The sequence below is a fragment of the Lupinus angustifolius genome, chromosome LG14 (genome assembly GCF_001865875.1).
Source record: "Lupinus angustifolius cultivar Tanjil chromosome LG14, LupAngTanjil_v1.0, whole genome shotgun sequence".
Taxonomy (NCBI): domain Eukaryota; kingdom Viridiplantae; phylum Streptophyta; class Magnoliopsida; order Fabales; family Fabaceae; genus Lupinus; species Lupinus angustifolius.
This window is the reverse complement of record NC_032022.1, coordinates 5,867,612-5,880,038: the sequence shown is the minus strand read 5'-3', so window position 1 is coordinate 5,880,038 and position 12,427 is coordinate 5,867,612. Positions and strand designations below refer to the sequence as shown.

Genomic DNA, 12,427 nt, shown 5'->3' with positions numbered 1-12,427 from the left:
GATATTTATTGTGTTGACAAATGGAGCAATCCGCAACAAAATTTTCTATGTCTCGTCTCATACTGGCCCAATGAAAAATCATAGCTAGCCATTTATAAGTTCTGACCACGCCTGAATAGCCTCCCCAAGGATAGGCATGGAACTCCACGAGCAGTAAAGGAATACGTGCAGAGTTACCTGGCAGCACCAACCGACCTTTATACCATAAACACCCCTTTGCCACAAAATAAAGCGGATGAGATTTGGGGTCTTGGGTTATCTCTTGCATGATTCTTGCAATGTGTGCACCAACTAAGATCTCATATGCCAGCTCGACCATATACACATTAGTAACCATAGAAATGGAATTGCATTCCATTACCCGGGACAAGGCATCCGCTACCCTATTCTCCGACACTGGTTTGTAATGGATTTCGAAATCAAACCCAAGCAATTTGGTTACCCATTTTAACTGATCTCCCACCAACACTCGTTGCTTTAATAGAAATTTCAAACTCTTTTGATCAGTCCGAATAATAAAGTGGTGTCCAAACAAGTATTGACGCCACTTTTGAACGGCAAAAACAATGGCCATTAGTTCCCTTTCATACACCGATTTATGTCTTGCTCTTTATGATAAGGCTTGGCTAACAAAAGCTAAGGGTCGTCCATATCCCAAAACCCGCCGCATCGGTCTCAATCTCAAACAGCACTGTGAAATCAGGTACTGCCAAAGTCGGCCAATTTTCCATTGTTATTTTCAGCTTATCAAAAATCAACTAGGTATCTTCCGACTTCTTGAACTTTTTCTTTTTGAGCAGTTGTGTCAAAGGACGTGCAATAATGCCATAATTCTGCACAAAACAATGATAATATCCATAAGACCCAAAAATCCGCACAAACCATGAATATCTATTGGGAAAGGCCATTGACTGATTGCTATAATTTTATCCAGATTGGCTTGAATTCCTTGACTCGAAATTAGATGCCCCAAATACTCTAGTTGTTCGGTCCCAAAACAACACTTCTTGTAGTTTAGCCATAACACATGCTCACGTAGTGTCTGAAAAACCAATCTCAAATGATCGCAATGAGTCCTCATATCCCTATTATAGACTAGGATGTCGTCAAAGAAAACAAGAACGAACTTCCTCAAATATGGACGGAACACATTATTCATAAGAGCTTGAACTGTAGATGAGGAATTTGTGAGCCTGAAAGGCATGACGACATATTCATAGTGGCCTTCATGTGTGCGGGATGTTGTTTTCGGAATGTCAGCCTCCTTCATCCTAATTTGGTAAATAACCTGACTTCAAGTCCAGCTTCAAAAACAATATGGCACCCCCCAACTCATCCAACACTGCTCAATTATAGGAATTGGGAATTTGTTAGGTATAGTGACACGGTTCAGCGCTCTGTAATCCACACAGAACCTATAGCCTCCATCCTTCTTCCGCACTAAAATCAAAGGCCTTGAAAATGGACTCACACTTGGTCTGATCATCCTCACCGCCAACATTTCTTTCACAAACTTCTCAATTTCTTCATTGTATCTATGAGGATGCCTATATGGACAAATGTATGGAATCTCTAACCCTTATTTCAATACAATAGCATGATCACATGTTCTTCGAGGAGGTAAACCCTTTGGATCCTGAAAATAGCCTCAAACTCTTCTACAATCGGTTGAATGCTGCCTGGAATACTCATTGTCGTAGCATCCAGAACACTCATCATCCTGAATTCCACGTAGTACCCTTCTGCTTCATTCTGCATCTCCTTCATTACTGCCTTAACAGAAGCCACCGTTCTGGACAGAGCTGGATATCCCTGAACTTCAATTATCCTCCAATTATCTTAAATTTCCAACAAGTAACGACCCAAATCTGCACTGAACTTCCCAAGGCTTTTTAACCATTCGAACCCCAAAATCATATCTACCCCCACAAGCTCGAACAAATATAAATCTTAGACAACCTTCAATGTTGGCAGCTGCAACTCCACCCCTCGACAAACTCCTTGGCTTCCCATTCGCTATCCATTTCCCATTTCCAAAAAATATCCTTGTGTATACTCCGTCAGAATTTTCAGTTCTTCCACTATTCCTAGAGATAGAAAATTATAAGAAGCACCGGAATCCACCATTACTATAACTTTCCGCCCCTTCACTGTCCCCACAATTCTAGAGAATGTTTTGAAGTCATTCTAGATATACTACTCATATTAAGTTGCAAGTTAACCTCACCTTATGTCTTCTCAGCGGTATCTTCCTCCTCCCATTTCTCTTCGTCTTGACCGAGCAAGATAACATGAAGTTGTTTGTTTCGACATACATGACCAGGAAAATATCGTTCATCGCAACGAAAACAAAGGTTCTTCTTTTTCTTCTCATTTTCTTTTTCCTTCGTCATTTTTTTGAAACCTATCCCTCTTCTATTTGTAGAGGAATTTTCCCCTTTGTGAAAGCCAAAACTCCCTTTTGTGTTTGCTGCATCAAAATAGCTAGAATGGGTAGAATGGGCTTTTTCTTTTGGCCCAAAATTTTGGTTGACTTCCAAATTTGACTCCCTTTGTTCTTGGGCCCCAACCCATCATCCATCTAAAGCGGGTCGGGTAAATCCAACCCCATTGCTTCGGGTAAACGACCCATTGGGCCGCCCCAAAACCCTATTTCTTTCTTCCACCGTTTTAGCCATCTCCATTAACTCGTGCAAATCCCCTAAACTCATTAACCTTACTTCTGCCTTGATATCTTCTTTTAATCCATTCATGAAAACTCCTCATCTATGAAACGTAAAGGATCCGAATGGAGTTCGAATTGTTCCAGATACTCCATCAGTGATCCCCTCTGCCTCAACCCCATCAACATTTCATATGGGTTGTTTGACGCTGCAATTTGAAACTTGCTCATTATTGCTTGTCGAAACATGGGGCACCTCACCATCACCACCATACGTGACTCCCACTATTGGTACCAGTTCAGAGCCTTCCTTTCAAGGAAAACCATTGTTATATCCACCTTCTCGTCCTCGGGAATGTGGTTGATTTCGAAATAACGTTCTACTCGATACACCCAACCATGAGGGTCTTCTATGGTGAAATAAGATATCTCCACTCTCCTTACTCTTTCATCTCTTCGCATTTCACCTTCTCCTCGGAATTCCTCCCTATGTCCCCTCCCTTCTCGATCACTATTTTCTCCTACTCCTTCTCTTCCCATCATTCTTATCTCCCCCACTACCTCTTCCAAATGACCGGTCACAGTTTTCATTAACGCTTTCATTTGTAAACGAAAGGTTTCTTAGAGGGAAGATTGCATTCCCTCCACCCTCCTTTCCATGTTGTCCATTCTTGTTGATACCATTCATATGCTCCTAAGATCGGGAGCTCTAATACCAACTTGATAGGAACTAGAGATAAAATAGGATAGAAAATAGAAAAGAATTAAGATAGAATAGTGCAAAATGTAGTATTGTGTATTTCTAGATGCAAGAGTACATTTTGGAAAATTATGTATTGCAGTAAAAGGAAAACAAAAAACAGAAAGTGATGTTTCCTCTCTACCCTGTGACAAGAGTCACTCCACAATTCCCAAATGATGCATGTCTCCAACGTAACCTTATCCTCCTCATATTCTCCTTTTTTATGAACCTTCTCTCATCATCACTCCTTGCCACGTGTATTGTTAGTTAGAGTCATTTGTAGCAAACTCTTTTCCTTTTGTGTTTAATTTACCCTTACTCTCTTGACACTTCTACCTTCTTCTGTATACCCTTGTAATTGGGGGTCCATCAGAAACCAAAACCAAAATTTTGTTATTCCATTTCTCCTTGCATAATTTACAACTACATGGGACATTTATCAGAATAATTTTATAAAAAGGCAATAGTGGCTCATAACAAGGGGAGTTTTAATTGAATAATAACTATTACATGGTGTTGTTGATTTTCTTCTTCTCAAAACTCATAAGCATGGTGCTTTTCACATGGTGTTGTGAACTTGCATTTAGTTAATCATGGCATTAGGACTAAATTATTATTATGTTGCAGTTTCTAAGTTGAATTTTTTGGGATTGTTATTTCTTATGGTTTTAGTATCATTTTCAAACTAAATTTATTAAAATGTTTTGTGCTTATGTAGTATAGAAAATGATTTGTACTTCTTGCTTTTTTTTTCTCAAATTTATTATTGTGATAACAGAGGTAATTTTATTGAACAACAATCCACCCACGAGGAAGATAAAAGGAGTGCAATATAATTGAGAAAATGAGTGCTTCATTTTGTGGTGATGGCGGCTCTGTTTCACAGCAGCGGCGACAAGTCTGTTTCACATCAGCGACGACAACTTTGTTTCACAACGGCGGTGACTCTTTTTCATGGTGACAACAGTTATGGGAGTGCTTGTGTTTAGATAGAAATGTTTCTTCTCTAGGAGTATATGGGATTAAGAATGGAAGGGGGAGAAGAGGATTTGAGATAAAAATATTGAAGAAATTGACAAAAATTCAATGAGATATCTTGAGTGCATTGGGAGGAAAATTGCTAATGAGATAGGTTTAGAAGGTTTGGGATTAGAGGAGAGTCATTTTTTATTTTATTTTAATAAAGGTTGTTTACTAAAATAACCTTGACATGTGCCTTATTTTAGTTGAACAACTACGGATATTTTTTGTCACAATATTAGGATACACATTGCTAACATGATCTTTCATAAAAATAGGTGGGATCATGTTAGCAAATCCCATATATATATATATATATACACTATTATATAAAGCCAAAATATACCTAAGGTTGTTTAGGTAATTGAACAGACATAATTTCTATATTTAAACTTTACTATTGCTATTATATAAATGCAAAATATGTCTAAAGAACATTCTGGTAATTGAACATGTATAATTTCATTCAATTACATTTAGTAATCATCATGACATAATTTTCATATTTCAATTTTATCTTTTTGTAGCATCTCAATAATAACTATAAGAAACTTTCACATGTTCTTTTATTTTTTCTATCAATTTGTCACTACTATAAAACACATACTTCTACTTCTATTTTCTCTCTTCATCACTCCAAGAAGAAGAACTTTGATTGACATGAAAAAACATCCAATGACACACTAATCATTATTAGAATCACAAGTTGATAAATTTACAAAAACTTTGTGTATACACTTGATATTAGAAAAATAAGAATGTGGGTCAAAAGATACTGAGTGCTGGTCGACAAGCTAGTATATGTACAAGGTGAAGTTCTTAATAAATATGAGTACTTTACATTAATTTTAAATCTTATTCGAATATTAAAATTGTTCTTCGATATAGGAGTATTTGGACTGGACTGGTGTTTGTCGGGTAACGAATCTTCTAGAAGTCACCTAAGATTGGTTTGGAAGCGCCTGAGTGAGTACCTGAAAATGTGTTCTGACATTTAAGTCAGTATATGAGTCATGTGTGGGAGTAGAGAGAACATAATGTAAGAATAATAGAGAGAGTTAAGATATCTTAATTATGAACATGTAATATTCTCTAATAGATGCTTATGGCATGACCGATCATCTTGTCCAATAGGGTCGGCCCCAGACAATCATGACTTGCTTTATCCATATTAGGCAACTCTGGTAGGTCCATACTTTGTGAGTAGTTGACTTATAGCATGTTGTAGGCATCATAGTCGTATTCTAGGCATGTCTTTGTCATTTATCGGAAGGTGGGTATAGTGTGCATGTGGCAGAGGTTTTGTTGTTTAGTTGGTATAACAATCTTATGCATGCGGCATGACATGCAAATGAGAAAAGTAGTGATCCCTTGTACTATCATTTGGATATTGTCCAATCAACGATATACTTTCTCTGAATTATATGGTTAACAGACTTAGACCTAAAGTTACCTAGAGTGAACTCATCTTGCCATTACCTAACCAAAGCTTTGCCGTTTAGCCTAACATAAAGTGGATTTTTCCACTAGGATGAAAAAAAACATAATACCTACTTTTTTATGAGATAAAAAATGACATATACAAGAAATTGTGCATTGTTGTCCCACGCCAGTGTTGGATTTTAATGATAATTAATCTGTAATATATATATATATATATATATATATATATATATTAAAAGAGTTATTGTATTTAATGTATTAATCGTAAAATTTGACTTTGTTAATTAAATCTTTATTTTTATAGTCATCGTCATATTTTGGAAAGGTCTTAGTGTCACTGACAAAATCTACTGATGAATGTTATCACTACATTTGCTCATTAAAGATTAAGTTTATCATCACGTCTCTCTATTAACTCTATTTCAATAGACAAAATAATTTAGTGACAAATTTAATATCTAAGAACTTTACGAACTAACATAATCTCAAATGTATTTAATGACTAATTTAATAACTAAGATAATATATAGGAACCAATCATAAATTTATTGGAGGATGAAGTTGGTTGCAAATATTCTCACATTTTTTTTAAGAAGAGTAATGTGATAACAAATAAATGATAATATTGTAATATACCAAATTGACTATGAGCTTAATATATACTAGCGCCTGTCAACCCGCTTTCCTGTTGTTTGTAATGTGTATTGTACGTATAAAGTTGTATTATATATTATAATTTGCAGTTGAATATATATTCGTTTGAGGTAATTGTTCAATCTTAAAGAAATGATACATATACAATTGTGTTAATCAAGAATAGAGTCTTGATATCTTCACTTAATTTTATTTTCTAGAGTGTTGATAGGTACTACAGTGTCTGTCAACACGCTAGTAAAGATAAAATTAGAAGTTATAAAATAAAATTAGAAGTCATAAAATATGAAATAAATGTTTATTGGTATAAGTATACATCAAGATGAAATTAGAAGTTATAAAATAAAATTAGAAAGTTATAAATTATGAAATAAATGTTTATTAATATAAGAATATATAAAGATGAAATTAAAAGTTATAAAGATGAAATTAGAAGTTATAAAATATGAAATAAATGTTTAGTATTATAAGTATATATAAAGATGAAAATATAACATATACAATAAAATTAGAAGTTATAAAATATGAAATAGGAAAACCCAAAATAACTTCATGAAATTTAGGTTAGGTTTTTCCTTTATTAAGTAGTATAGATATGCAACTTATAGTTAATATATTTGAGGTGGTTATATAGGATTATATAGTTTTTTAAATTAAAATTTTGAAGGGAAAAATATGAATATATAAATTATGTCATGGTGGTAGTTACACCATGTTTTGACTTTATATATAGTATAGATATAAATAATTCATTTATATCTATATTAATATATAAAAGAAAACATAAAATAACTACCCATTAAGTAATTTATGTTTCTCTAATTTACTCTTTCATATTTCTAATTTCATATCTATACTATTAATAAAGTCAAACTACTTACTATTAATAAAGTCAAAATATTTACTATTAATTACTAAACTTCCACATATTCATTCAATTGCTTTCATTTTTTATATTAATATATATTCCACATATTCCTTTATTTCTATCTTCTCTATTTCTCAACCAAAAAATAATACACAATAACATAAAAAACATAATAAGAGACACAAATTGAGAATTTGTATAAATTTATGTATTTCATATCAATTACCATAAGTATTTTCTTAAATCTTTACTATCTATTGAGTATATATATTGCATTTCTTATATTTAAATTATTTTTTCTTAAATAATATAACATAAAGGTAATACATTCTATATCAGAAAAATAAGATTGTGGTCGGCCGACAAGGGGTACCGGTCCACATGCTAGTTATAATAAAAAAAAAATATACGGATATTATTGCATATATTTTATATACTATTTTTGTCGTTTACCATTCATATTTAATCATTCATCTTCAAAAATATAATATAAATGAATAATGAACGATTATCAATAAATTTTTATATTGATAACATATATTAAACTCTTATATATACAATTTTTTCTCATTGACCTACTATTATATGTAACAAAACATAGGATATTATTTTAAGAGTTTAATATTTATATATATACTACTTAATAAAGAAAAAATACAACATAATCACACATCATAGTGTAATTTATATTCCCCTATTTTGCCTTCACATATTTTTATTTTTACAACAAAAACCATATAATCATGTTTCAGTTTTTTTTATATTCTTCTACAATAATTATCACCATGGTATAATTTCCTATTTCCTATTTTACACTTAACCATTTTACTTTCTATAAAAATATATTATCATATGTAACCACCAAATGAGTAGTGAATGATACATTCAAATTCAAATGGTAAAAAACTTTTGGCATATATCTTTTCTCTTATTTTAACTAGCCTGTGACCCATATTAGAGTGTATATGATATTATCATTTTTGTGATAAAAAGTATGAAAATAAATTGTAATATTATGAAAAATTACATTGGAAATTTGATATTTTTGGTATATGTAACTTACTCTAATTTTCATAATATTTTTTATTATGTGAGGATATATTGTAATTTTATATGGTTATAAGAAGTTTCCCCATATTATATAGTATAGATATAGTATAGATACATTATATTATATTGATGGGTCGGTCTTGCCCATTTATTTCATTTCCCCAAAATCAAATCCTCTATTCTCTCCATAGCTACAGGATCAGCAACTTCTTCTTTCCCACTTTATTGTTCGAGCTGAACACAACCCTAAATTCCTAATAACCAAGTGTGATCTTCTTCAATCCCAAGCCTTTCATTTTCCCTTTGTGTCCGGTAACAAATCGATTCTCTAATTATTTTACAAATTTCACTGCCCCTTTGGTTCCCTGGGTATATCGATCTTCTTTTCTTAGGTTCCCTGGGTATATCGATTCTCTATTATGATATTAGATGATATGTATAATTGATTTGTGTTTCATAGATGGTTTCATTGCAATTTCACCTGTTTTGAAACTTTGAGGTGTTTTTTTCATACTCAAATTTCTGGGTTTACTTTGACTGAGAAGGATTTGTGTCTTTTTTACTGTTACTAGAATTTATTATTTAATCTTGTTAGGAAAGATTTAGAAATCAATGTTTTGTTGATATCATTGATCCATGTACCCGACCCAATATGCTTACATCTACCTTCCTCGTACTCCACTAGGTGAGAGTCTCGTGAACTGGTCCACCCTTTTATATAAGCTAGCATTGCTGCTGCTGTTGTTTTAGTATCTAAGTTCAGGACTTTATTCTTCAGTCATTGACATCCTGTATTGAACTGATTACTTGATTTACTTTGAAGTAGAGTTTGGTAGATATGCTAGAACAAGAAAAGGAAAACATATGGGTTAAGCTCTATATCCGGTGTATGTGAAGAGAACGGAACATGGTATGGAGGTTAAGAATTATGGTATTTTGGCTCTAGTAAAAGGGTAAAACAAAAAAGAATAGAACAATACATTTCATTTCCCTTCACTTGTTTGAAGTTATCTTATATGGTCAATCAGCCAATTATAAATTTTGTCTCCTAAATTCTGGGAAGAAATGTGCATTTATGGTTCAATACAGTTAATTATGTTAAGTTGTATCATCGTGAATGTAGTGTCAGTGTCACTTTGTATTAGTTCTTCACCCATTCTAGAACACAAATGAATTAAAAACGTTATGCTATAGTTTTGTGGTTGTGTAGTCTCAGGTTGATGTCTCATTCATATTATATAATATTCTGCACTAAGATCATTATTTGGAATTTTGTTTTCCTTTTCCCTCATCTGAGAAGAAGGGGTAAATTTCTGCTTATTAAGCTGACACGGAAAATACAAGGTGAAGTGATAGAAGTGTGTAATTTTGATTCAGATATCTCCAATTATTGGTTAAAATTGTGAATGGTTGACCCATATTGGGTATACTGGAAATTTGACGTAGTGTAAACCATGGTGCAAATGTTTTTCAAGATTGCACTGATTGGACAATTATTCTAGTGCCGGTGCATGATTGAGAAATGAGAGAAGGGGAAAAGTCGTAGCATATGACTTAGTTCAAGATTTTTTTAAGCATGTTTGGACTGAGTAAATAGTCTTAACATGTTAGGCTGACCTTTAATATTTTTCCTGCAAATAACGTTCATGAGGCAGTGCTATATTCTGTACATAAAACATACTGGTGTCAATTAACTATTATAGCTGATTACCCAATGGGATAATTCTTTGTTGTTTTCATATAACAACTGGAAGAGTATATTGAATGCTAACATTTCAGCACATGTATTTTGGCTGTGAAGTGTTTGTAATTGATTATACTGTTCCCAAACCAAGCCCTCTCATGAAATCCTCGCAATGATATTTTTCTATTCAATATAGCCCAATGGTGTCAGTTTAGTGGGGCCCACTTTCTAGGATAAACCTCGGTGGTGGTTGTTGCTGTTGTTTTTTATTGCTTTAGTTTTGGAGCGTATACAAATTTTCAGTTCTTGTATAATCATTGTCTTAGCACGATTCTTTTTAAAGGGTGAGGCAGTAAACCCTGGCACGATATTAAGGTTGTTGTCTTGTGACATCGAGGTAACGAATCCAAATCTAAGAAACAACCTCTCTATGTGTGGAGTAAGATTGTGTACATTTCCCCTCTCCGGGTGGGAGCCTCGTGCACTAGGCCACCCTTTTTGAATATATTTTTACTTGGGTATTTTTCAAAATAATCTTACAATAATGTGTTGTGTTCTACAACAGGATTAAAAGTTTCCATTAATGTCATTCCTTTTTTCTCGATTTCTCATGTTGATTCTCTCTGTATGTAGCTTCACATTCATTCTGTTGTTCCCAGGAGTGGAGACTTTAGTTATTTTAAAAATTGAAAACTCAAAATGCCAAAGGAGAGAAGAGATAGTTCATTGACACATGATAGTAGAACATCACCTTATCCAAGCAGTTCTAGTCGTGCCAGGAGATATGCACCTATAAATCCTTTGGAGACGGAAGAAAATGCTAAAGAATGGGAAGAAGCTAGATGTCCAATCTGCATGGAGCACCCTCACAACGCAGTTCTCCTCATCTGTTCCTCTCATGAGAAGGGGTGCCGCCCTTACATGTGCAACACCAGTTACCGCCACTCAAACTGTCTTGATCAGTTCCGCAAGTCATTTGCTGCAGAAACCTCTCCAACAATCCCTCCAGTAGAAAGTGAGATTTCTAACAATAACTTGTCTCATGCCCAGACTCCTGAAATAAATACCATTGATGATATGCAAGAAGACAGAAGTGAGGGGTCTGTTACAACACACTCCTTGTCCTGTGAAGATGAGGCAAAACCAAAGGTAGTGTGTCCTTTGTGTCGAGGCCAAGTTAAAGAATGGAAAGTAGTGGAGGCTGCTCGTTGTTTCATGAATAAAAAATCAAGGAGCTGTTCATGTGAGACTTGCAATTTTATTGGCACATATATGGATCTCAGAAAGCATGCAAGGCTTGAACACCCTCTTGCGCGCCCATTTGAGGTAGACCCTGAGCGGCAACTTAACTGGAGAAGGTTGGAGCAAGACAGGGATCTCGAGGACCTGCTTAGCACATTCCGAACTTCCTTTGGGGAAAATAGGGTTGACGATGGCCTTCCACCCATAGATGATGGTGGCTTGCTATCTGTGTTTTTCCTTATTCTTCAACCTAATACATCTGCGTCAAGGGGTACCAGAGGAACCAGATTAATGCAAACAAGGAGGAGATCGAGTAGACTCTTAGGGGAAGCCTTTGAAGGGCGATCTGTATCCTCTTCTAGAGATGATGAAAACGAGTCTTCCAATGAGGACTCAGATCCTTTGAGGGCCCGTCTTCGAAGACGGATAACTCCTGACAATGAACAATGATATGGAAAATCAAGTAAATCTATTTGATTTACCATAATGTTCCCACATTGTGATAGCTGATATTGATAATTAAGTGACTTGTGTTTATTACAGATGAATCATAAGGATAGAAGGAGGGGACTCTTCAGTGTGCATCTTCAATGCCACTAACAGTCATGGCTTTGCGGTGCTGATTGTCGAAGAATGAGAGGAACTGTCATGGCTTTGCGGTGCTGATTGTAGAAGAATGAGAAAAGTCTAACTAGTTTATGAATTATGATCACTTATTGAATATATATTTAATAGGTTTTTCCATCCCTATCTTTGCTGCAATCTCTCATTGATTTTAATCGAGCTTATAATAAAGATTCACTATATGGCCTTGATAGTTGATACTGGAACTTGTCCAGTTGGCAGCATGAGCAATAAATTCCTTACCATTTATGGACTAAATAATTACAGTAGCACAACAAGGCAAGTATGGAATTACTGGCCCTCTTGAATTAGAATTTTACCCTAAGCTCTTATTGAACACTCTTTGTACTTACTCTAATGCTTTGTTTGGATTATTGTTGTGAAATCCGAGTTGGACATCAAATCGGAAGAGGTCTCGTATTAGGTTTAACTGGTTTA

The 12,427-nt window shown here is 34.3% G+C and overlaps 1 protein-coding gene across 3 annotated transcripts; it reads left to right on the top strand.

Annotated features, from left to right (window-relative positions):
• LOC109326177 lies at window positions 8,583-12,182 on the top strand. Of its 3 annotated transcripts, none has more exons than XM_019558862.1 (2): window positions 8,583-8,751; window positions 10,783-12,182. In XM_019558862.1, exon 2 carries the CDS (start codon window positions 10,823-10,825, stop codon window positions 11,813-11,815), a length of 993 nt encoding a protein of 330 aa, XP_019414407.1. In that variant the 5' UTR covers window positions 8,583-8,751; window positions 10,783-10,822; the 3' UTR covers window positions 11,816-12,182. The 3 variants fall into 3 exon arrangements, with proteins under 3 accessions (XP_019414407.1, XP_019414406.1, XP_019414408.1); XM_019558861.1 differs by having other exon boundaries at window positions 10,757-12,182; XM_019558863.1 differs by lacking the exon at window positions 8,583-8,751 and having other exon boundaries at window positions 9,951-11,828; window positions 11,909-12,182.